General features: G+C 46.5%; 1 protein-coding gene across 1 annotated transcript in view; it reads right to left on the bottom strand.

Annotated features, from left to right (window-relative positions):
* Window positions 1-27164, bottom strand: part of gareml (GRB2 associated, regulator of MAPK1-like) — a 51423-nt gene that overhangs the window by 22556 nt on the left and 1703 nt on the right. The window contains exons 3-6 of the mRNA XM_041865626.2: window positions 5246-5376; window positions 1794-1959; window positions 877-1091; window positions 102-701 (exon numbers count right to left, since the gene is read on the bottom strand). Of these exons, the coding sequence (XP_041721560.1) occupies window positions 102-701; window positions 877-1091; window positions 1794-1959; window positions 5246-5376 (1112 nt within the window). The remainder of the gene's footprint in view (window positions 1-101; window positions 702-876; window positions 1092-1793; window positions 1960-5245; window positions 5377-27164) is intronic.

The following is a 27164-nucleotide window of genomic DNA, read 5'->3' as shown; positions in this document are numbered from 1 at the left end:
GCTTCTGCTGTCTCTATGGCCGATGTTTTGGCACATTTCTACCACGAGTGTCTGAATGCAGGGAGAGAGGAGGGGGAGAGAGGAGGGGGGTGGAGACTCACTGCGTCTGATTTTGGAGGTACAGGGGGAGGAGTTGGAACTCGTGTCACCATGGCGAGGTGGGCGGTCCCCAGCGATCCGTCCATTGAGGAAGAGGAATGGAAGGAGATGAGGTTTGGCTCCGCCTTCCCCAGGTCCTCTGCTATCTGATTGGTCCAGAGTTCTTCATAGGCGATATCCTCATTGGTCTGCAGCTCAGCTTCCGGCCAATCGGGAGAGATGTACTCTGGCCCCTCCCCCACAGAGTCTCTGCAGTGCTGGGATTGGCTGACGTTGTCTGTAACTCCACCACCAGCGAACACACACATAGACAGCTGCTGAGAGTCCTCGCTCACGCACACTCGCTGCACGTTCACACTCTCCTCGCTGAGTTCTGGACGCGTCTCTCGGACGGCTCGGCTGTAACCGTCAGGGTCGAAGCTGGCATGTTGCCGTAGCAACAGGCTGTCCATGGTTGCCGTTGGCATCGCCATGGAGAAGCGGGGCATGCAGCGTAGCAACAGAAAGTGGGAGGGAACCAGTTGGGTGGGACGCAGGACGAGACACAACACCACAGTTTTACTGACGATGTTCAACAGCTTGTAGCGATGCCCCTCTCTCACCTGGAAACAATACAGAGAGAGCTAGGGTTAGTCACCTTCCGTACACACACACACACACACACACACACACACACACACACACACACACACACACACACACACACACACACACACACACACACACACACACACACACACACACACACACACATCGTTAGTGTCGGCCATGTCTTACCACGTGGCGGTCATAGGGGTTCCGTGGTGGTCTTGTCGGCACAGTAACGTTAACAGGAAGTCTGACCCTCTCGATGATGCTGCGCACCGTGTGGTCAGCTCCCAGAATGCCCTGCTCCAGCGGGGAGCGCGTGCAGAACCGTCCTCGGCAGGTGAAGGGCAGAGAAAGTCTTTGATTGGTCCGATGGTTCATACACACCAGACACGGAGTTTTACCTGAGGACAGAGGGACAGGGAGTTTTACCTGAGAGAGGGACAGGGAGTTTTACCTGAGGACAGAGGGACAGGGAGTTTTACCTGAGAGAGGGACAGGGAGTTTTATCTGAGAGAGGGACAGGGAGTTTTACCTGAGGACAGAGGGACAGGGAGTTTTACCTGAGAGAGGGACAGGGAGTTTTATCTGAGAGAGGGACAGGGAGTTTTACCTGAGAGAGGGATGGGGAGTTTTACCTTTGAGAGGGACAGGAGTTTCCCTTGAGAGAGGGGCAGGGAGTTTTACCTGAGATAGGGACAGGGAGTTTTACCTGAGAGAGGGACAGGAGTTTCCCATGAGAGAGGGACAGGGAGTTTTACCTAAGAGAGGGACAGGGAGTTTTACCTGAGAGAGGGACAGGGCAGGGAGGGTGTGTGTGTGTTTGGTTTTACTTCAAACAAGGAAAAGTCGGACAAGTGGGGACATGTTGCCGGTTCCCACAAGGTTTAGGGGTTAGGTTTAGGGTTAGGAGTTAGGGTTGTGGGGGGTTAGGAGTTAGGGTTAGGAGTTAGGGTTGTGGGGGGTTAGGGTTAGGGTTAGGAGTTAGGGTTAGGGTTAGGGTTGTGGGGGGTTAGGGTTAGGAGTTAGGGTTAGGGTTAGGAGTTAGGGTTGTGGGGGGTTAGGGTTAGGGTTAGGGTTAGGGTTGTGGGGGGTGTGTTTCTTACTGCGGGGGGTTTTCCCCAGGCGTCTCAGGAGAGCGCTCAGTCCGGTTTTCTCCCTGGTAGGCGTGGCCGTGAGAAGCTCCGCCTTCCCCATTAGTGACAGCTGATCTCCGGCCTGCAGCGTCACACTGTACGACTCACTGTCCTCACTGAACTCCCTCGACACGACCTGGAGAGGTATACATACACACTCACAGAGACACACACACAGAGACACACAGAGACACACCACAACACAGAGACACACACCACACAGAGACACACACACACACACCACACCACACAGAGACACAACCACACCACACCACACCATACAGAGACACACACACACACCACACCACACAGAGACACAACCACACCACACCACACCACACAGAGACACAACCACACCACACCACACAGAGACACAACCACACCACACCACACAGAGACACACACACACACCACACCACACCACACAGAGACACAACCACACCACACCACACCACACAGAGACACAACCACACCACACCACACCACACAGAGACACACACAGAGACACAACCACACCACACCACACCACACAGAGACACAACCACACCACACCACACAGAGACACACATACGTTTTGTTCTTCTACGTCCTATTTTCCCTAACCCCTAACCTAACCCTTACCCTAGCCCTAACCCTTACCATAAGCTTAACCCTAATCCTAAACCTAACTCCTAACCCTAATTCTAACCCTGTTTGCAACCCTAAACCTAACTCCTAACCCTAACCCTAAACCTAACTCCTAACCCTAAACCTAACTCCTAACCCTAACCCTAAACATAACTCCTAACCCTAAACCTAACTCCTAACCCTAACCCTAAACCTAACTCCTAACCCTAAACCTAACTCCTACCCTAACCTAAACCCTGACTCCTAACCCTACCTAAACCTAACTCCCAACCCTAAAACCTAACTCCTAACCCTAAACCTAACTCCTAACCTAACCTAAACCTAACTCCTACCTAAACCTAACTCCTAACCTCAAAACCTAACTCCTAACCCTAAACCTAACTCCTAACCCTAAACCTAACTCCTAACCCTAACCCTAACTCCTAACCCTAAACCTAACTCCTAACCCTAAACCTAACTCCTAACCCTAAACCTAACTCCTAACCCTAAACCTAACTCCTAACCCTAAACCTAACTCCTAACCCTAACCCTAAACCTAACTCCTAACCTAAAACCCCTAACTCCTAAACCTAAACCTAACTCCTAACCGAACCCTGAAACCTAACCTACCTAAACCTAACTCCTAAACCTAACTCCTAACCTAAAACCTAACTCCTAACCCAAACCTAACTCCCTAACCCAAACCTAACTCCTAACCCTAAACCTAACTCCTAACCCTAAACCTAACTCCTAACCCTAAACCTAACCCTAAACCTAACTCCTAACCCTAACCCTAAACCTAACTCCTAACCCTAAACCTAACTCCTAACCCTAACTCCTAACCCTAAACCTAAACCTAAACCTAACTCCTAACCCTAACCCTAACTCCTAACCCTAAACCTAACTCCTAACCCTAAACCTAACTCCTAACTCCTAACTCCTAACTCCTAACCCTAACTTCTAACCCTAACCCTAAACCTAACTCCTAACCCTAACCCTAAACCTAACTCCTAACCCTAACCCTAAACCTAACTCCTAACCCTAACCCTAAACCTAACTCCTAACCCTAAACCTAACTCCTAACTCCTAACCCTAAACTTAACTCCTAACCCTAAACCTAACTCCTAACTCCTAACCGTAACCCTAAACCTAACTCCTAACCCTAACCCTAAACCTAACTCCTAACCCTAAACCTAACTCCTAACCCTAATCCTAACTCCTAACCGTAACCCTAAACCTAACTCCTAACCCTAAACCTAACTCCTAACCCTAAACCTAACTCCTGACCTTAAAATAGCCTTTGTCCTCATGGGGATGTGGGAAATGTCCCCAAGAAGGAGAATTATCCTTGTTTTTCTCTCCTTGTGGGGATTTTGGGGATTTTAGGTCCCCACAAGGAGAGAAGAACCAACCCACACACACCACAGATACATAGACCAGTATTTGTCATGTAATAATAATATAATATGCCATTTAGCAGACGCTTTTATCCAAAGCGACTTACAGTCATGCGTGCATACATTTTTTTTTTTGTGTATGGGTGGTCCCGGGGATCGAACCCACTACCTTGGCGTTACAAGCGCCGTGCTCTACCAGCTGAGCTACAGAGGACCACACACATAGTTAACCCAGTGTTTGTCATGTATAGTTAACCCAGTATTTGTCATGTATAGTTAACCCAGTGTTTGTCATGTATAGTTAACCCAGTATTTGTCATGTATAGTTAACCCAGTGTTTGTCATGTATAGTTAACCCAGTATTTGTCATGTATAGTTAACCCAGTGTTTGTCATGTATAGTTAACCCAGTATTTGTCATGTTTAGTTAACCCAGTATTTGTCATGTATAGTTAACCCAGTGTTTGTCATGTATAGTTAACCCAGTATTTGTCATGTATAGTTAACCCAGTATTTGTCATGTATAGTTAACCCAGTGTTTGTCATGTATAGTTAACCCAGTGTTTGTCATGTATAGTTAACCCAGTATTTGTCATGTATAGTTAACCCAGTGTTTGTCATGTATAGTTAACCCAGTATTTGTCATGTATAGTTAACCCAGTGTTTGTCATGTATAGTTAACCCAGTGTTTGTCATGTATAGTTAACCCAGTGTTTGTCATGTATAGTTAACCCAGTGTTTGTCATGTATATAGCTGAGTAGTGTTGTAGCTCCTCCCCCTAACCCTATTGTATATAGCTGAGTAGTGTTGTAGCTCCTCCCCCTAACCCTATTGTATATAGCTGAGTCGTGTTGTAGCTCCTCCCCCTAACCCTATTGTATATAGCTGAGTCGTGTTGTAGCTCCTCCCCCTAACCCTATTGTATATAGCTGAGTAGTGTTGTAGCTCCTCCCCCTAACCCTATTGTATATAGCTGAGTAGTGTTGTAGCTCCTCCCCCTAACCCTATTGTATATAGCTGAGTAGTGTTGTAGCTCCTCCCCCTAACTCTATTGTATATAGCTGAGTAGTGTTGTAGCTCCTCCCCCTAACCCTATTGTATATAGCTGAGTAGTGTTGTAGCTCCTCCCCCTAACCCCTGACCCCTGACCAGGGCTGTGATGGTCATGGAATTTTGGATGATGGTAATTGGCCAGTCAAATGACCGCGATCACCGTAATAACCGTTCAAACAACAAAACATTTTAAAATCCTGACTGTATGTGCTGCCATAGAAATAGAATGAATAGACCGGGTGTCCCCATTCAAGTCAATGATGGCAGAATGGGTAGACTGGCGGACATTGCGAGTGTACCCATTGAAGCAAAGCAGGAACTAAAATATGTTTAAAAAAACCCTACCCCTGACCCCTAACCCCTGACCTTGACAGTGAAGCTGATGGTTTCCATGGTGAAGACTCGGTCAGGGAACACTCCGGCCACTTCCTCCACCGAGGAAAAATACTGGACGGGATCCCTGACGTCTCTGTCTTCATCAACTAGACGGAATCTACCTACACACACACACACATACACACACATACACACACACACATGGAGGAGACAGGGATTTTAGTCAGAGAGAAAAATAAACTGAAAAATAAACTGTCCCAACAAGTTTCCAAGAAGTGTGTGTGTCACTATGGAAACCTACTGTTGGTACACACACATCCTTCTGGAGGAGCAACAGTGAATTCTGACCTCTCTCAGCCAATCCGAAGTCAACAGGGTTCTCATGGTAACCGTTAAAGAAGCTCCATTCTCACACTGAGCAGAGATCAACATGGAGATGATTAAACAAACACTCCACAGCTCAGGAGACCAGGCTGACGGATGGATAGCAACCCCCCTACACACACACACACACACACACACACACACACACACACACACACACACACACACACACACACACACACACACACACACACACACACACACACACACACACACACACACACACACACACACACACACACACACACACACACACACACACACACACACACACACACACACACACACACACACACACACACACACACACACACACACACACACACACACACAGAACAACCCCAGGATACAGAGCAACAAAAGCAGCCCTCCTCCTCCTCCTCCTCCTCCTCCTCCTCCTCCTCTTCTATATTTCTCTCCTCCTCCTCCTCTATACTTCTCTTCTCCTCTTCCTCCTCCTCTCTCTTTCTCTCCTCCTCCTCTCTCTTTCTCTCCTCCCCCTCTCTCTTTCTCTCCTCTTTTTCTCTCTTTCTCTTTTCCTCCCTCACTCTTTCATTTCTCCTCCTCCCCTCTCTCTTTCTCTCCTTCTCTCTTTCTCTTCTCCTCCTCCTCCTCTATATTTCCCAAATCAAATCAAATCAAATTTTATTTGCCACATGCGCCGAAAACTACAGGTGAAAAGAGGCGACTCCGGGATGCTGACCTTCTAGGCAGAGTTGCAAAAAAGTCCAGTGTTTGTGTTCTTTTGCCCATCTTAATCTTTACTTTTCATTGGCCAGTCTGTGATATGGCTTTTTCTTTGCAACTCTGCCTAGAAGGTCAGCATCCTGGAGTTGCCTCTTCACTGTTGACGTTGAGACTGGTGTTTTGCGGGTACTATTTAATGAAGCTGCCAGTTGAGGACCTGTGATGCATCTGTTTCTCAAACTAGACACTCTAATGTATTTGTCTTCTTGCTCAGTTGTGCACCGGGGCCTCCCACTCCTCTTTCTATTCTGATTAGAGCCAGTTTGCACTGTTCTGTGAAGGGAGTAGTACACAGCGTTGTACGAGATCTTCAGTTTCTTGGCAATTTCTCGCATGGAATAGCCTTCATTTCTCAGAACAAGAATAGACTGACGAGTTTCAGAAGAAAATTAATCAAACCCACAATTGCTGATGCTCCAGATACTCAACTAGTCTCAAGAAGGCCAGTTGTATTGCTTCTTTAATCAGCACAACAGTTTTCAGCTGTGCTAACATAATTGCAAAAGCCTCTTAAGGTTTGGGGGTAGAAGCTGTTAAGAAGCCTTTTGGACCTAGACTTGGCGCTATGGTACCGCTTGCCATGCAGTAGCAGAGAGAACAGTCCATGACTAGGGTGGCTGGAGTCTTTGACAATTTGTAGGGCCTTCCTCTGACACCGCCTGGTATAGAGGTCCTGGATGGCAGGAAGCTTGGCCCCAGTGATGTACTGGGCTGTACGCACTACCCTCTGTAGTGCCTTGCGGTCGGAGGCCAAGCAGTTGCCATACCAGGCGGTGATGCAACCAGTCAGGATACTCTCGATGGTGCAGCTGTAGAACCTTTTGAGGATCTGAGGACCCATGCCAAATCTTTTCAGTCTCCTGAGGGGGAATGGGCTTTGTCGTGCCCTCTTCACGACTGTCTTGGTGTGTTTGGACCATGATAGATTGTTGGTGATGTGGACACCAAGTAACTTGAAGCTCTCAACCTGTTCCACTACAGCCCCGTCGATGAGAATGGGGGCGTGCTCAGTCCTCTTCTTTTTCCTGTAGTCCACAATCATCTCCTTTGTCTTGATCACATTGAGGGAGAGTTTGTTATCCTGGCACCACATGGCCAGGTGTCTGACCTCCTCCCTATAGGCTGTTTCATCGGTGTTGGTGATCAGGCCTACCACTGTTGTGTCATCGGCAAACTTAATGATGGTGTTGGAGTCGTGCCTGGCCATGCAGTCATGGGTGAACAGGGAGTACAGGAGGGGACTGAGCACGCACCCCTGAGGGGCCCCCGTGTTGAGGATCAGCGTGGTAGATGTGTTGCTACCCTTACCACCCGGGGGAGGCCCGTCAGGAAGTCCAGGATCCAGTTGCAGAGGGAGGTGTTTAGTCCCAGGGTCCTGAGCTTAGTGATGAGCTTTGAGGGCACTATGGTGTTGAACGCTGAGCTGTAGTCAATGAATAGCATTCTCACGTAGGTGTTCCTCTTGTCCAGGTGGGAAAGGGCAGTGTGGAGTGCAATAGAGATTGCATCATCTGTGAATCTGTTGGGGCGGTATGCAAATTGGAGTGGGCCTAGGGTTTCTGGGATAATGGTGTTGATGTGAGCCATGACCAGCCTTTCAAAGTACTTCATGGTTACAGACGTGAGTGCTACGGGTCGGTAGTCATTTAGGCAGGTTAACTTAGTGTTCTTGGGCACAGGGACTGCTTGAAACATGTTGGTATTACAGACTCAGACAGGGACATGTTGAAAATGTCAGTGAAGACACTTGCCAGTTGGTCAGTGCATGCTCGGAGTACACGTCCTGGTAATCCGTCTGGCCCAGTGGCCTTGTGAATGTTGACCTGCTTAAAAGTCTTACTCACATAGTCATCCGGAACAGCTGATGCTCTCATGCATGCTTCAGTGTTGCTTGCCTCGAAGCGAGCATAGAAGTGATTTAGCTTGTCTGGTAGGCTTTTTTCACTGGGCAGCTCGCGGCTGTGCTTTCCTTTGTAGTCTGTAATAGTTTTCAAGCCCTGTCACATCCGACGAGCATCAGAGCCGGTGTAGTATGATTCAATCTTAGTCCTGTATTGACTCTTTGCTTGTTTGATTGTTCGTCGGAGGGCATAGTGGAATTTCTTATAAGTGTCCGGGTTAGAGTCCTGCTCCTTGAAAGCGGCAGCTCTACCCTTTAGCTCAGTGCGGATGTTGCCTGTAATCCATGGCTTCTGGTTGGGGTATGTACAGTTGAAGTCGGAAGTTTACATACACCTTAGCCAAATACTTTTAAACTCAGTTTTTCACAATCCCTGACATTTAATCCTAGTAGAAATTCCCTGTCTTACGTCAGTTAGGATCACCACTTTATTTTAAGAATGTGAAATGTCAGAATAGTAGTAGAGAGAATGATTTATTTCAGCTTTTATTTCTTTCATCACATTCCCAGTGGGTCAGAAGTTTACATACACTCAATTAGTATTTGGTAGCATTGCCTTTAAATGGTTTATCTTGGGTCAAACATTTCGGGTAGCCTTCCACAAGCTTCCCACAATAAGTTGGGTGAATTTAGGCCCATTCCTCCTGACAGAGCTGGTGTAACTGAGTCAGGTTTGTAGGCCTCCTTGCTTGCACAAGCTTTTTCAGTTCTGCCCACAAATTTACTAGAGGATTGAGGTCAGGGCTTTGTGATGGCCACTCCAATACCTTGACTTTGTTGTCCTTAAGCCATTTTGCCACAACTTTGGAAGTATGCTTGGGGTCATTTTCCATTTGGAAGACCCATTTGCGACCAAGCTTTAACTTCCTGACTGATGTCTTGAGATGTTGCTTCAATATATCCACATAATTTTCCTTCCTCATGATGCCATCTATTTTGTGAAGTGCACCAGTCCCTCCTGCAGCAAAGCACCCCCACAGCATGATGCTGCCACCCCCGTGCTTCACGGTTGGGATGGTGTTCTTCGGCTTGCAAGCATCCCCCTTTTTCCTCCAAACATAACGATGGTCATTATGGCCAAACAGTTCTATTTTTGTTTCATCAGACCAGAGGACATTTCTCAAAAAAGTACGATCTTTGTCCCCATGTGCAGTTGCAAACTGTAGTCTGGTTTTTTTAAGGCGGTTTTGGAGCAGTGGCTTCTTCCTTGCTGAGCAGCCTTTCAGGTTATGTCGATATAGGACTTGTTTAACTGTGGATATAGATACTTTTGTACCTGTGTCCTCCAGCATCTTCACAAGGTCCTTTGCTGTTGTTCTGGGATTGATTTGCACTTTTCGCACTAAAGTACATTCAACTCTAGGAGACAGAACACGTCTCCTTCCTGAGCGGTATGAAGGCTGCGTGATCCCATGGTGTTTATACTTGCGTACTATTGTTTGTACAGATGAACGTGGTACCTTCAGGCGTTTGGAAATTGCTCCCAAGGATGAACCAGACTTGTGGAGGTCTACAATTTTTTTTCTGAGGTCTTGGCTGATTAATTTTGATTTTCCTATGATGTCAAGCAAAGAGGCACTGAGTTTGAAGGTTGGCCTTGAAATACTTCCACAGGTACACCTCCAATTGACTCAAATGATGTGAATTAGCCTATCAGAAGCTTCTAAAGCCATGACATCATTTTCTGGAATTTTCCAAGCTGTTTAAAGGCACAGCCAACTTAGTGTATGTAAACTTCTGACCCACTGGAATTGTGGTACAGTGAATTATAAGTGAAAAATTCTGTCTGTAAACAATTGTTGGAAAAATTACTTGTGTCATGCACAAAGTACATGTCCTAACCGACATGCCAAAACTATAGTTTGTTAACAAGAAATTTGTGGAGTGGTTGAAAACTAGTTTTAATGACTCCAACCTAAGTGTATGTAAACTTTCGATGTAAACCTCCCCTCTCTCTCTTTCTCCTCCCCCTCTCTCTCTTTCTCCTCCCCTCTCTCACTTTCTCCTCCCCTCTCTCTTTCTCCTCCCCCTCTCTCCTCCTCATCCACATCTCTCTTTCCCTCATCCTCTTCATCCCCTACTCTTTCTCTCCTCCTCCTCCTCCTCCTCCTCCTCTCATGATCCACAACAAGACAGATTTCTCGTTTCCCCTTCCTAACCTTCCTTCCCCTCAGCCCTAACCCTTCCATATCTAACCCTTCCATACAGCGGGGAAAAAAAGTATTTAGTCAGCCACCAATTGTGCATGTTCTCCCACTTAAAAAGATGAGAGAGGCCTGTAATTTTCATCATAGGTACACGTCAACTATGACAGACAAAATGAAAAAAATGGATTTTTAATGAATTTATTTGCAAATTATGGTGGAAAATAAGTATTTGGTCAATAACAAAAGTTTCTCAATACTTTGTTATACAGTGATCCCTCGCCACTTCGCGGTTCACTTATCGCGGATTCGCTATTTCGCGGATTTTCATAATGCATTTTTTTTTTGGTGCATTGTGCTCTGCATTCTGATTCGCTAAAAACTCACTCCCGCTTCTTGTATCAAAACATGCTACGAATTGTGCTATCATTTTGTCGTCTCGTGCAGTTATGTGTACGTACATAAAACAGCTTGGCAAATTTACATTAAGTTGGCCAAATTATCTTGTAATTTCGAACATCTCCTAATGAAATGGGACCCTTTGATGAGCCGTTCGTTACAGTTCTCCAACGTAATCGATGGTGGCATGTCGGTGTACAAGGATCTTTTTGCAAAGAAGAAAAAAGAGCGACAACAGCTGCCTATCACTATGTTCTTCTCCCGAACAAACACACCTGCACCGCGGGCTTCAGAAGAAGAGAACACTGCAGAGCGCAGTCAGGATGCAGCGGCCCAGTCTGAAGAGCAGTGAAACGGCCTACACGTGAGTCACTGTATTTGTATACATGTAATAGTTGCTAATTGTAAAAAAAAAAAGTTTTCTATTTCGCGGATTTCACTTATCGCGGGTCATTTTCGAACGTAACCCGCGATAAACGAGGGATTACTGTATACCCTTTGTTGGCAATGACACAGGTCAAACGTTTTCTGTAAGTCTTCACAAGGTTTTCACACACTGTTGCTGGTATTTTGGCCCATTCCTCCATGCAGATCTCCTCTAGAGCAGTGATGTTTTGGGGCTGTCGCTGGGCAACACGGACTTTCAACTCCCTCCAAAGATTTTCTATGGGGTTGAGATCTGGAGACTGGCTAGGCCACTCCAGGACCTTGAAATGCTTCTTACGAAGCCACTCCTTCGTTGCCCGGGCGGTGTGTTTGGGATAATTGTCATGCTGAAAGACCCAGCCACATTTCATCTTCAATGCCCTTGCTGATGGACGGAGGTTTTCACTCAAAATCTCACTATACATGGCCCCATTCATTCTTTCCTTTACACGGATCAGTCGTCCTGGTCCCTTTGCAGAAAAACAGCCCCAAAGCATGATGTTTCCACCCCCATGCTTCACAGTAGGTATGGTGTTCTTTGGATGCAACTCAGCATTCTTTGTCCTCCAAACACGACGAGTTGAGTTTTTACCAAAAAGTTCTATTTTGGTTTCATCTGACCATATGACAGTCTCCCAATCCTCTTCTGGATCATCCAAATGCACTCTAGCAAACTTCAGACGGGCCTGGACATGTACTGGCTTAAGCAGGGGGGACACGTCTGGCACTGCAGGATTTGAGTCCCTGGCGGCGTAGTGTGTTACTGATGGTAGGCTTTGTTACTTTGGTCCCAGCTCTCTGCAGGTCATTCACTAGGTCCCCCCGTGTGGTTCTGGGATTTTTGCTCACCGTTCTTGTGATCATTTTGACCCCACGGGGTGAGATCTTGCGTGGAGCCCCAGATCGAGGGAGATTATCAGTGGTCTTGTATGTCTTCCATTTCCTAATAATTGCTTCCACAGTTGATTTCTTCAAACCAAGCTGCTTACCTATTGCAGATTCAGTCTTCCCAGCCTGGTGCAGGTCTACAATTTTGTTTCTGGTGTCCTTTGACAGCTCTTTGGTCTTGGCCATAGTGGAGTTTGGAGTGTGACTGTTTGAGGTTGTGGACAGGTGTCTTTTATACTGATAACAAGTTCAAACAGGTGCCATTAATACAGGTAACGAGTGGAGGACAGAGGAGCCTCTTAAAGAAGAAGTTACAGGTCTGTGAGAGCCAGAAATCTTGCTTGTTTGTAGGTGACCAAATACTTATTTTCCACCATAATTTGCAAATAAATTCATTAAAAACCCTACAATGTGATTTTCTGGAGAAAAAAAATCTCAATTTGTCTGTCATAGTTGACGTGTACCTATGATGGAAATTACAGGCCTCTCTCATCTTTTTAAGTGGGAGAACTTGCACAATTGGTGGCTGACTAAATACTTTTTTTCCCCACTGTATATAATTCTTCCATATCTAACTCTTCCATATCTAACTCTTCCATGTCTAACCCTTTCATATCTAAGTTCTACAGCAGGGGTATCTCAGTGTGGAGTGCAGTACAGTCGGTAGAGCATGTTACTTGCAGCCCTAAAGGTTGTGGGTTTGATTCTCACAGGGGCTACCCATATGTAAAATGTATGACTAAGTCGCATTGGATAAAAGTGTCTGTTAAATTACATATATTATGATTATATTATACATTACACTACTGCTGTTCTATCTGTTAATGAATCAGTCTCTGATTAAGGAGGAATGAAAAAGAGCAGTGAAACTTTCATGTCCATATTTGAATCTGAAGAGTCTAGAGGTATGGAGTGCAGTGGAGGAGAAGGTTAAGGCAAGGGGTTAGGGTTAGGGGCTAGGGGCTAGGGGTAAGGGGTTATGGGCTAGGGGTTATGGGCTAGGGGTAAAGGGCTAGGGGTTAGGGGCTAGGGGCTAGGGGTTATGGGCTAGGGGTTATGGGCTAGGGGTAAAGGGCTAGGGGTTAGGGTCTAGGGGTTAGGGGTTAGGGGTTAGGGGTTAGGGGTTAGGGGCTATGGGTTAGAGGCTAGGGGCTAGGGGCTAGGGGAATATGGGCCTAGGTCTGACCATGTGGAGTTGGAAGACAACAGGATGACATCCTCACTCCATCGTCATGCCGACTGGAGGAGGATTCCCGGGAGAGGAAGTTTAGGATCAGGTTACAAATGGAATGCAACGGGAACGTTTGGGAATGTCTGCACGTTCATAGACGCGTACGCACACAATGTCTTGTACAACTAACCTTGTGGGGACACACAGTTCACTTCCATGACCCCTAACCCTAACCTTAACCCAAAAACCTAACCTTCACCCTAGCTCCTAACCCTAAAACGAACCCTAGCTCCTAACCCTAAAACAATCCCTAGCTCCTAACCCTAATTCTAACCATGACACTAATGGGGATCCACTAATGGGGATATATAACGGGGATATATAATGTGGATATATAACAGGGATATATAATAGGGATATATAACAGGGATATATAATGGGGATATATAACGGGGATATATAACGGGATATATAACGGGGATATATAATGGGGAAATATAATGGGGATATATAATGGGAATATATAACGGGGATATATAACGGGATATATAACGGGGATATATAATGGGGATATATAACGGGGATATATAACGGGGATAAAATAAATAATGGGGATATATAACGGGGATATATAATGGGGATATATAACGGGGATATATAAAATGGGGATATATAATGGGGATATATAACGGGGATATATAATGGGGATATATAATGGGGATATATAATGGGGATATATAACGGGGATATATAACGGGGATATATAATGGGGATATATAACGGGGATATATAATGGGGATATATAACAGGGATATATAATGGGGATATATAACAGGGATATATAATGGGGATATATAACGGGGATATATAACGGGATATATAATGGGGATATATAATGGGGAAATATAATGGGGATATATAATGGGAATATATAACGGGGATATATAACGGGATATATAACGGGGATATATAATGGGGATATATAATGGGGATATATAACGGGGATATATAACGGGGATAAAATAAATAATGGGGATATATAACGGGGATATATAATGGGGATATATAATGGGGATATATAATGGGATATATAACGGGGATATATAACGGGAATATATAATGGGGATATATAACGGGGATATATAATGGGGATATATAACGGGGATATATAACGGGGATATATAACGGGGATATATAATGGGGATATATAACGGGGATATATAATGGGGATATATAACGGGATAAAATAAATAATGGGGATATATAACGGGGATATATAACGGGGATATATAACGGGGATATACAGTGGGGAAAAAAAAGTATTTAGTCAGCCACCAATTGTGCAAGTTCTCCCACTTAAAAAGATGAGAGAGGCCTGTAATTTTCATCATAGGTACACGTCAACTATGACAGACAAATTGAGGAAAAAAAATCCAGAAAATCACATTGTAGGATTTTTAATGAATTTATTTGCAAATTATGGTGGAAAATAAGTATTTGGTCACCTACAAACAAGCAAGATTTCTGGCTCTCACAGACCTGTAACTTCTTCTTTAAGAGGCTCCTCTGTCCTAGACTCGTTACCTGTATTAATGGCACCTGTTTGAACTTGTTATAAGTATAAAAGACACTTGTCCACAACCTCAAACAGTCACACTCCAAACTCCACTATGGCCAAGACCAAAGAGCTGTCAAAGGACACCAGAAACAAAATTGTAGACCTGCACCAGGCTGGGAAGACTGAATCTGCAATAGGTAAGCAGCTTGGTTTGAAGAAATCAACTGTGGGAGCAATTATTAGGAAATGGAAGACATACAAGACCACTGATAATCTCCCCTCGATCTGGGGCTCCACGCAAGATCTCACCCCGTGGGGTCAAAATGATCACAAGAACGGTGAGCAAAAATCCCAGAACCACACGGGGGGACCTAGTGAATGACCTGCAGAGAGCTGGGACCAAAGTAACAAAGCCTACCATCAGTAACACACTACGCTGCCAGGGACTCAAATCCTGCAGTGCAAGACGTGTCCCCCTGCTTAAGCCAGTACATGTCCAGGCCCGTCTGAAGTTTGCTAGAGTGCATTTGGATGATCCAGAAGAGGGTTGGGAGAATGTCAGATGAAACCAAAATAGAACTTTTTGGTAAAAACTCAACTCGTCGTGTTTGGAGGACAAAGAATGCTGAGTTGCATCCAAAGAACACCATACCTACTGTGAAGCAGGGGGTGGAAACATCATGCTTTGGGGCTGTTTTTCTGCAAAGGGACCAGGACGACTGATCCGTGTAAAGGAAAGAATGAATGGGGCCATGTATCGTGAGATTTTGAGTGAAAACCTCCTTCCATCAGCAAGGGCATTGAAGATGAAACGTGGCTGGGTCTTTCAGCATGACAATGATCCCAAACACACCGCCCGGGCAACGAAGGAGTGGCTTCGTAAGAAGCATTTCAAGGTCCTGGAGTGGCCTAGCCAGTCTCCAGATCTCAACCCCCATAGAAAATCTTTGGAGGGAGTTGAAAGTCCGTGTTGCCCAGCGACAGCCCCAAAACATCACTGCTCTAGAGGAGATCTGCATGGAGGAATGGGCCAAAATACCAGCAAAAGTGTGTGAAAACCTTGTGAAGACTTACAGAAAACGTTTGACCTGTGTCATTGCCAACAAAGGGTATATAACAAAGTATTGAGAAACTTTTGTTATTAACCAAATACTTATTTTCCACCATAATTTGCAAATAAATTCATTAAAAATCCTACAATGTGATTCTCTGGAAAAAAAAATCTCATTTTGTCTGTCATAGTTGACGTGTACCTATGATGAAAATTACAGGCCTCTCTCATCTTTTTAAGTGGGAGAACTTGCACAATTGGTGGCTGACTAAATACTTTTTTTCCCCACTGTATAACGGGGATATATAATGGGGATATATAACGGGGAAATATATAATGGGGATATATAACGGGGATATATAACGGGGATATATAATGTTGATATATAATGGGGATATATAACGGGGATATATAACGGGGATATATAACGGGATATATAATGGGGATATATAACAGGGATATATAACGGGATATATAACGGGGATATATAATGGGGATATATAACGGGATATATAATGGGGATATATAACAGGGATATATAACGGGATAAAATAAATAATGGGGATATATAACGGGGATATATAACGGGATATATAATGGGGATATATAACAGGGATATATAATGGGGATATATAATGGGGATATATAACGGGACATATAACGGGGATATATAACGGGGATATATAACGGGGATAAAATAAATAATGGGGATATATAACGGGGATATATAACGGGGATGTATAATGGGGATATATAACGGGATATATAACGGGGATATATAATGGGGATATATAACGGGACATATAACGGGGATATATAATGGGGATATATAACGGGGATATATAACGGGGATATATAACGGGGATATATAAAGGGGATATATAATGGGGATTTATAACGGGACATATAACGGGGATATATAACGGGGATATATAACGGGGATAAAATAAATAATGGGGATATACCGTACCAGTAAAATGTGAGCCTATCACAATAATTAAAACTAAATACCAAGACAACTATAGGGAAATACACCATGAGAAATGTGGACAAACGTTGGAATATGAAGTCAAATTGGTAAAACTATGAGATCTGACTACCTGGTACTGGAGAGGTGTGTTATCACCCTGGTACTATAGAGGTGTGTTATCACCCTGGTACTGGAGAGGTGTGTTATCACCCTGGTACTGGAGAGGTGTGTTATCACCCTGGTACTAGAGAGGTGTGTTATCACCCTGGTACTGGAGAGGTGTGTTATCACCCTGGTACTGTAGAGGTGTGTTATCACCCTGGTACTATAGAGGTGTGTTATCACCCTGGTACTGGAGAGGTGTGTTATCACCCTGGTACTATAGAGGTGTGTTATCACCCTGGTACTGGAGAGGTGTGTTATCACCCTGGTACTATAGAGGTGTGTTATCACCCTGGTACTGGAGAGGTGTGTTATCACCCTGGTACTGGAGAGGTGTGTTATCACCCTGGTACTATAGAGGTGTGTTATCACCCTGGTACTGGAGAGGTGTGTTATCACCCTGGTACTGGAGAGGTGTGTTATCACCCTGGTACTAGAGAGGTGTGTTATCACCCTGGTACTGGAGAGGTGTGTTATCACCCTGGTACTGTAGAGGTGTGTTATCACCCTGGTACTATAGAGGTGTGTTATCACCCTGGTACTGGAGAGGTGTGTTATCACCCTGGTACTATAGAGGTGTGTTATCACCCTGGTACTGGAGAGGTGTGTTATCACCCTGGTACTATAGACGTGCGTTATCACCCTGGTACTGGAGAGGTGTGTTATCACCCTGGTACTGGAGAGGTGTGTTATCACCCTGGTACTGGAGAGGTGTGTTATCACCCTGGTACTGGAGAGGTGTGTTATCACCCTGGTACTGGAGAGGTGTGTTATCACCCTGGTACTGGAGAGGTGTGTTATCACCCTGGTACTGAGAGGTGTGTTATCACCCTGGTACTGGAGAGGTGTGTTATCACCCTGGTACTGGAGAGGTGTGTTATCACCCTGGTACTGGAGAGGTGTGTTATCACCCTGGTACTGGAGAGGTGTGTTATCACCCTGGTACTATAGAGGTGTGTTATCACCCTGGTACTGGAGAGGTGTGTTATCACCCTGGTACTATAGAGGTGTGTTATCACCCTGGTACTGGAGAGGTGTGTGTGTTATCACCCTGGTACTGGAGAGGTGTGTTATCACCCTGGTACTATAGAGGTGTGTTATCACCCTGGTACTATAGAGGTGTGTTATCACCCTGGTACTATAGAGGTGTGTTATCACCCTGGTACTGGAGAGGTGTGTTATCACCCTGGTACTGGAGAGGTGTGTTCTCACCCTGGTACTGGAGAGGTGTGTTATCACCCTGGTAGTGGAGAGGTGTGTTATCACCCTGGTACTATAGAGGTGTGTTATCACCCTGATACTATAGAGGTGTGTTATCACCCTGGTACTATAGAGGTGTGTGATCACCCTGGTACTGGAGAGGTGTGTTATCAACTAGGTACTGGAGAGGTGTGTTATCACCCTGGTACTATAGAGGTGTGTTATCACCCTGGTACTGGAGAGGTGTGTTATCACCCTGGTACTGGAGAGGTGTGTTATCACCCTGGTACTATAGAGGTGTGTTATCACCCTGGTACTGGAGGGGTGTGTTATCACCCTGGTACTGGAGAGGTGTGTGTTATCACCCTGGTACTGGAGAGGTGTGTTATCACCCTGGTACTGGAGAGGTGTGTTATCACCCTGGTACTGGAGAGGTGTGTTATCACCCTGGTACTGGAGAGGTGTGTTATCACCCTGGTAGTGGAGAGGTGTGTTATCACCCTGGTACTATAGAGGTGTGTTATCACCCTGGTACTGGAGAGGTGTGTTATCACCCTGGTACTGGAGAGGTGTGTTATCACCCTGGTACTATAGAGGTGTGTTATCACCCTGGTACTGGAGAGGTGTGTTATCACCCTGGTACTGGAGAGGTGTGTTATCACCCTGGTACTATAGAGGTGTGTTATCACCCTGGTACTGGAGAGGTGTGTTATCACCCTGGTACTGGAGAGGTGTGTGTGTTATCACCCTGGTACTGGAGAGGTGTGTTATCACCCTGGTACTGGAGAGGTGTGTTATCACCCTGATACTATAGAGGTGTGTTATCACCCTGGTACTGGAGAGGTGTGTTATCACCCTGGTACTATAGAGGTGTGTTATCACCCTGGTACTATAGAGGTGTGTTATCCCCCTGGTACTGGAGAGGTGTGTTATCACCATGGTACTGGAGAGGTGTGTTATCACCCTGGTACTGGAGAGGTGTGTTATCACCCTGGTACTGGAGAGGTGTGTTATCACCCTGGTACTGTAGAGGTGTGTTATCACCCTGGTACTATAGAGGTGTGTTATCACCCTGGTACTGGAGAGGTGTGTTATCACCCTGGTACTATAGAGGTGTGTTATCACCCTGGTACTATAGAGGTGTGTTATCACCCTGGTACTGTAGAGGTGTGTGTGTTATCACCCTGGTACTGGAGAGGTGTGTTATCACCCTGGTACTGGAGAGGTGTGTTATCACCCTGGTACTGGAGAGGTGTGTTATCACCCTGGTACTATAGAGGTGTGTTATCACCCTGGTACTATAGAGGTGTGTTATCCCCCTGGTACTGGAGAGGTGTGTTATCACCCTGGTACTATAGAGGTGTGTTATCACCCTGGTACTGGAGAGGTGTGTTATCACCCTGGTACTGGAGAGGTGTGTTATCATCCTGGTACTGGAGAGGTGTGTTATCACCCTGGTACTGGAGAGGTGTGTTATCACCCTGGTACTGGAGAGGTGTGTTATCACCCTGGTACTGGAGAGGTGTATTATCACCCTGGTACTGGAGAGGTGTGTTATCACCCTGGTACTGGAGAGGTGTGTGTGTTCTCACCCTGGTACTGGAGAGGTGTGTGTGTTCTCACCCTGGTACTATAGAGGTGTGTTATCACCCTGGTACTGGAGAGGTGTGTGTGTTATCACCCTGGTACTGGAGAGGTGTGTTATCACCCTGGTACTATAGAGGTGTGTTATCACCCTGGTACTATAGAGGTGTGTTATCACCCTGGTACTATAGAGGTGTGTTATCACCCTGGTACTGGAGAGGTGTGTTCTCACCCTGGTACTGGAGAGGTGTGTTATCACCCTGGTACTATAGAGGTGTGTTATCACCCTGGTACTGGAGAGGTGTGTTATCACCCTGGTACTGGAGAGGTGTGTTATCACCCTGGTACTGGAGAGGTGTGTTATCACCCTGGTACTGGAGAGGTGTGTTATCACCCTGGTACTATAGAGGTGTGTTATCACCCTGGTACTGGAGAGGTGTGTTATCACCCTGGTACTATAGAGGTGTGTTATCACCCTGGTACTGGAGATTTGTGTGTGTTATCACCCTGGTACTGGAGAGGTGTGTTATCACCCTGGTACTATAGAGGTGTGTTATCACCCTGGTACTATAGAGGTGTGTTATCACCCTGGTACTATAGAGGTGTGTTATCACCCTGGTACTGGAGAGGTGTGTTATCACCCTGGTACTGGAGAGGTGTGTTCTCACCCTGGTACTGGAGAGGTGTGTTATCACCCTGGTAGTGGAGAGGTGTGTTATCACCCTGGTACTATAGAGGTGTGTTATCACCCTGATACTATAGAGGTGTGTTATCACCCTGGTACTATAGAGGTGTGTGATCACCCTGGTACTGGAGAGGTGTGTTATCAACTAGGTACTGGAGAGGTGTGTTATCACCCTGGTACTATAGAGGTGTGTTATCACCCTGGTACTGGAGAGGTGTGTTATCACCCTGGTACTGGAGAGGTGTGTTATCACCCTGGTACTATAGAGGTGTGTTATCACCCTTGTACTGGAGGGGTGTGTTATCACCCTGGTACTGGAGAGGTGTGTGTTATCACCCTGGTACTGGAGAGGTGTGTTATCACCCTGGTACTGGAGAGGTGTGTTATCACCCTGGTACTGGAGAGGTGTGTTATCACCCTGGTACTGGAGAGGTGTGTTATCACCCTGGTAGTGGAGAGGTGTGTTATCACCCTGGTACTATAGAGGTGTGTTATCACCCTGGTACTGGAGAGGTGTGTTATCACCCTGGTACTGGAGAGGTGTGTTATCACCCTGGTACTATAGAGGTGTGTTATCACCATGGTACTGGAGAGGTGTGTTATCACCCTGGTACTGGAGAGGTGTGTTATCACCCTGGTACTATAGAGGTGTGTTCTCACCCTGGTACTGGAGAGGTGTGTTATCACCCTGGTAGTGGAGAGGTGTGTTATCACCCTGGTACTATAGAGGTGTGTTATCACCCTGATACTATAGAGGTGTGTTATCACCCTGGTACTATAGAGGTGTGTGATCACCCTGGTACTGGAGAGGTGTGTTATCAACTAGGTACTGGAGAGGTGTGTAATCACCCTGGTACTATAGAGGTGTGTTATCACCCTGGTACTGGAGAGGTGTGTTATCACCCTGGTACTGGAGAGGTGTGTTATCACCCTGGTACTATAGAGGTGTGTTATCACCCTGGTACTGGAGGGGTGTGTTATCACCCTGGTACTGGAGAGGTGTGTGTTATCACCCTGGTACTGGAGAGGTGTGTTATCACCCTGGTACTGGAGAGGTGTGTTATCACCCTGGTACTGGAGAGGTGTGTTATCACCCTGGTACTGGAGAGGTGTGTTATCACCCTGGTAGTGGAGAGGTGTGTTATCACCCTGGTACTATAGAGGTGTGTTATCACCCTGGTACTGGAGAGGTGTGTTATCACCCTGGTACTGGAGAGGTGTGTTATCACCCTGGTACTATAGAGGTGTGTTATCACCCTGGTACTGGAGAGGTGTGTTATCACCCTGGTACTGGAGAGGTGTGTTATCACCCTGGTACTATAGAGGTGTGTTATCACCCTGGTACTGGAGAGGTGTGTTATCACCCTGGTACTGGAGAGGTGTGTGTGTTATCACCCTGGTACTGGAGAGGTGTGTTATCACCCTGATACTATAAAGGTGTGTTATCACCCTGGTACTGGAGAGGTGTGTTATCACCCTGGTACTATAGAGGTGTGTTATCAACCTGGTACTATAGAGGTGTGTTATCCCCCTGGTACTGGAGAGGTGTGTTATCCCCCTGGTACTGGAGAGGTGTGTTATCACCCTGGTACTGGAGAGGTGTGTTATCACCCTGGTACTGGAGAGGTGTGTTATCACCCTGGTACTGTAGAGGTGTGTTATCACCCTGGTACTATAGAGGTGTGTTATCACCCTGGTACTGGAGAGGTGTGTTATCACCCTGGTACTATAGAGGTGTGTTATCACCCTGGTACTATAGAGGTGTGTTATCACCCTGGTAATATAGAGGTGTGTTATCACCCTGGTACTATAGAGGTGTGTTATCCCCCTGGTACTGGAGAGGTGTGTTATCACCCTGGTACTGGAGAGGTGTGTTATCACCCTGGTACTGGAGAGGTGTGTTATCACCCTGGTACTGGAGAGGTGTGTTATCACCCTGGTACTGGAGAGGTGTGTTATCACCCTGGTACTATAGAGGTGTGTTATCACCCTGGTACTGGAGAGGTGTGTTATCACCCTGGTACTATAGAGGTGTGTTATCACCCTGGTACTATAGAGGTGTGTTATCACCCTGGTACTGTAGAGGTGTGTGTGTTATCACCCTGGTACTGGAGAGGTGTGTTATCACCCTGGTACTGGAGAGGTGTGTTATCACCCTGGTACTGGAGAGGTGTGTTATCACCCTGGTACTATAGAGGTGTGTTATCACCCTGGTACTATAGAGGTGTGTTATCCCCCTGGTACTGGAGAGGTGTGTTATCACCCTGGTACTATAGAGGTGTGTTATCACCCTGGTACTGGAGAGGTGTGTTATCACCCTGGTACTGGAGAGGTGTGTTATCACCCTGGTACTGGAGAGGTGTGTTATCACCCTGGTACTGGAGAGGTGTGTTATCACCCTGGTACTGGAGAGGTGTGTTATCACCCTGGTACTGGAGAGGTGTATTATCACCCTGGTACTGGAGAGGTGTGTTATCACCCTGGTACTGGAGAGGTGTGTTATCACCCTGGTACTGGAGAGGTGTGTTATCACCCTGGTACTGGAGAGGTGTGTGTGTTCTCACCCTGGTACTGGAGAGGTGTGTGTGTTCTCACCCTGGTACTATAGAGGTGTGTTATCACCCTGGTACTGGAGAGGTGTGTTATCACCCTGGTACTGGAGAGGTGTGTTATCACCCTGGTACTATAGAGGTGTGTTATCACCCTGGTACTATAGAGGTGTGTTATCACCCTGGTACTATAGAGGTGTGTTATCACCCTGGTACTGGAGAGGTGTGTTATCACCCTGGTACTGGAGAGGTGTATTATCACCCTGGTACTATAGAGGTGTGTTATCACCCTGGTACTGTAGAGGTGTGTGTGTTATCACCCTGGTACTGGAGAGGTGTGTTATCACCCTGGTACTATAGAGGTGTGTTATCACCCTGGTACTATAGAGGTGTGTTATCACCCTGATACTATAGAGGTGTGTTATCACCCTGATACTATAGAGGTGTGTTATCACCCTGGTACTATAGAGGTGTGTTATCACCCTGGTACTGGAGAGGTGTGTTATCACCCTGGTACTGGAGAGGTGTGTGTGTTATCACCCTGGTACTGGAGAGGTGTGTTATCACCCTGGTACTATAGAGGTGTGTTATCACCCTGGTACTATAGAGGTGTGTTATCACCCTGGTACTATAGAGGTGTGTTATCACCCTGGTACTGGAGAGGTGTGTTCTCACCCTGGTACTGGAGAGGTGTGTTATCACCCTGGTAGTGGAGAGGTGTGTTATCACCCTGGTACTATAGAGGTGTGTTATCACCCTGATACTATAGAGGTGTGTTATCACCCTGGTAATATAGAGGTGTGTTATCACCCTGGTACTGGAGAGGTGTGTTATCACCCTGGTACTATAGAGGTGTGTTATCACCCTGGTACTGTAGAGGTGTGTGTGTTATCACCCTGGTACTGGAGAGGTGTGTTATCACCCTGGTACTATAGAGGTGTGTTATCACCCTGGTACTATAGAGGTGTGTTATCACCCTGATACTATAGAGGTGTGTTATCACCCTGATACTATAGAGGTGTGTTATCACCCTGGTACTGGAGAGGTGTGTTCTCACCCTGGTACTGGAGAGGTGTGTTATCACCCTGGTACTGGAGAGGTGTGTTATCACCCTGGTACTGGAGTGGTGTGTTATCACCCTGGTACTGGAGAGGTGTGTTATCACCCTGGTACTATAGAGGTGTGTTATAACCCTGATACTATAGAGGTGTGTTATCACCCTGATACTATAGAGGTGTGTTATCACCCTGGTACTGGAGAGGTGTGTGTATATCACCCTGGTACTGGAGAGGTGTGTTATCACCCTGGTACTGGAGAGGTGTGTGTGTTATCACCCTGGTACTGGAGAGGTGTGTTATCACCCTGGTACTGGAGAGGTGTGTTATCACCCTGGTACTATAGAGGTGTGTTATCACCCTGGTACTGGAGAGGTGTGTTATCACCCTGGTACTGGAGAGGTGTGTTATCACCCTGGTACTGGAGAGGTGTGTTATCACCCTGGTACTGGAGTGGTGTGTTCTCACCCTGGTACTGGAGAGGTGTGTTATCACCCTGGTACTGGAGAGGTGTGTTATCACCCTGGTACTGGAGAGGTGTGTTATCACCCTGGTACTATAGAGGTGTGTTATCCCCCTGGTACTGGAGAGGTGTGTTATCACCCTGGTACTGGAGAGGTGTGTTATCACCCTGGAACTATAGAGGTGTGTTATCACCCAGGTACTATAGAGGTGTGTTATCACCCTGGTACTATAGAGGTGTGTTATCACCCTGGTACTGGAGAGGTGTGTTATCACCCTGGTACTGGAGAGGTGTGTTATCACCCTGGTACTGGAGAGGTGTGTTATCACCCTGATACTATAGATGTGTGTTATCACCCTGGTACTGGAGAGGTGTGTTATCACCCTGGTACTGTAGAGGTGTGTTATCACCCTGGTACTGTAGAGGTGTGTTATCACCCTGGTACTGGAGAGGTGTGTTATCACCCTGGTACTCTAGAGGTGTGTGTGTTATCACTCTGGTACTGGAGAGGTGTGTTCTCACCCTGGTACTGGAGAGGTGTGTTATCACCCTGGTACTGGAGAGGTGTGTTATCACCCTGGTACTGGAGAGGTGTGTTATCACCATGGTACTGGAGAGGTGTGTTATCACCCTGGTACTATAGAGTTGTGTTATCACCCTGGTACTATAGAGGTGTGTTATCACCCTGGTACTATAGAGGTGTGTTATCACCCTGGTACTATAGAGGTGTTTTATCACCCTGGTACTATAGAGGTGTGTTATCACCCTGGTACTGGAGAGGTGTGTTATCACCCTGGTACTGGAGAGGTGTGTTATCACCCTGGTACTGGAGAGGTGTGTTATCACCCTGGTACTGGAGAGGTGTGTTATCACCCTGGTACTATAGAGGTGTGTTATCACCCTGGTACTGGAGAGGTGTGTTATCACCCTGGTACTGGAGAGGTGTGTTATCACCCTGGTACTGGAGAGGTGTGTTATCACCCTGGTACTATAGAGGTGTGTTATCACCCTGGTACTGGAGAGGTGTGTTATCACCCTGGTACTGGAGAGGTGTGTTATCACCCTGGTACTGGAGAGGTGTGTTATCACCCTGGTACTGGAGAGGTGTGTTATCACCCTGGTACTGGAGAGGTGTGTTATCACCCTGGTACTATAGAGGTGTGTTATCACCCTGGTACTGGAGAGGTGTGTTATCACCCTGGTACTGGAGAGGTGTGTTATCACCCTGGTACTGGAGAGGTGTGTTATCACCCTGGTACTGTAGAGGTGTGTTATCACCCTGGTACTGTAGAGGTGTGTTATCACCCTGGTACTGGAGAGGTGTGTTATCACCCTGGTACTGTAGAGGTGTGTGTGTTATCACCCTGGTACTGGAGAGGTGTGTTATCACCCTGGTACTGGAGAGGTGTGTTATCACCCTGGTACTATAGAGGTGTGTTATCACCCTGGTACTATAGAGGTGTGTTATCACCCTGGTACTGGAGAGGTGTGTTATCACCCTGGTACTATAGAGGTGTGTTATCACCCTGGTACTGGAGAGGTGTGTTATCACCCTGGTACTGGAGAGGTGTGTTATCACCCTGGTACTGGAGAGGTGTGTGTGTTATCACCCTGGTAGTGGAGAGGTGTGTTATCACCCTGGTACTATAGAGGTGTGTGTGTTCTCACCCTGGTACTGGAGAGGTGTGTTATCACCCTGGTACTGGAGAGGTGTGTTATCACCCTGGTACTGGAGAGGTGTGTTATCACCCTGGTACTGGAGAGGTGTGTTATCACCCTGGTACTATAGAGGTGTGTTATCACCCTGGTACTGGAGAGGTGTGTTATCACCCTGGTACTGGAGAGGTGTGTTATCACCCTGGTACTGGAGAGGTGTGTTATCACCCTGGTACTGGAGAGGTGTGTTATCACCCTGGTACTGTAGAGGTGTGTTATCACCCTGGTACTGGAGAGGTGTGTTATCACCCTGATACTATAGAGGTGTGTTATCACCCTGGTACTGGAGAGGTGTGTTATCACCCTGGTACTGGAGAGGTGTGTTATCACCCTGGTACTGGAGAGGTGTGTTATCACCCTGGTACTGGAGAGGTGTGTTATCACCCTGGTACTGGAGAGGTGTGTGTGTTCTCACCCTGGTACTGGAGAGGTGTGTTATCACCCTGGTACTGGAGAGGTGTGTGTGTTCTCACCCTGGTACTATAGAGGTGTGTTATCACCCTGGTACTGTAGAGGTGTGTGTGTTATCACCCTGGTACTGGAGAGGTGTGTTATCACCCTGGTACTGGAGAGGTGTGTTATCACCCTGGTACTGGAGAGGTGTGTTATCACCCTGGTACTATAGAGGTGTGTTATCACCCTGGTACTGGAGAGGTGTGTTATCACCCTGGTACTATAGAGGTGTGTTATCACCCTGGTACTGGAGAGGTGTGTTATCACCCTGGTACTATATAGGTGTGTTATCACCCTGGTACTGGAGAGGTGTGTTATCACCTTGGTACTGGAGAGGTGTGTTATCACCCTGGTACTGGAGAGGTGTGTTATCACCCTGGTACTATAGAGGTGTGTTATCACCCTGGTACTGTAGAGGTGTGTTATCACCCTGGTACTATAGAG

The sequence above is a fragment of the Coregonus clupeaformis genome, chromosome 36, assembly GCF_020615455.1.
Source record: "Coregonus clupeaformis isolate EN_2021a chromosome 36, ASM2061545v1, whole genome shotgun sequence".
NCBI lineage: Eukaryota > Metazoa > Chordata > Actinopteri > Salmoniformes > Salmonidae > Coregonus > Coregonus clupeaformis.
This window is presented reverse-complemented; position numbering and strand designations above follow the sequence as displayed.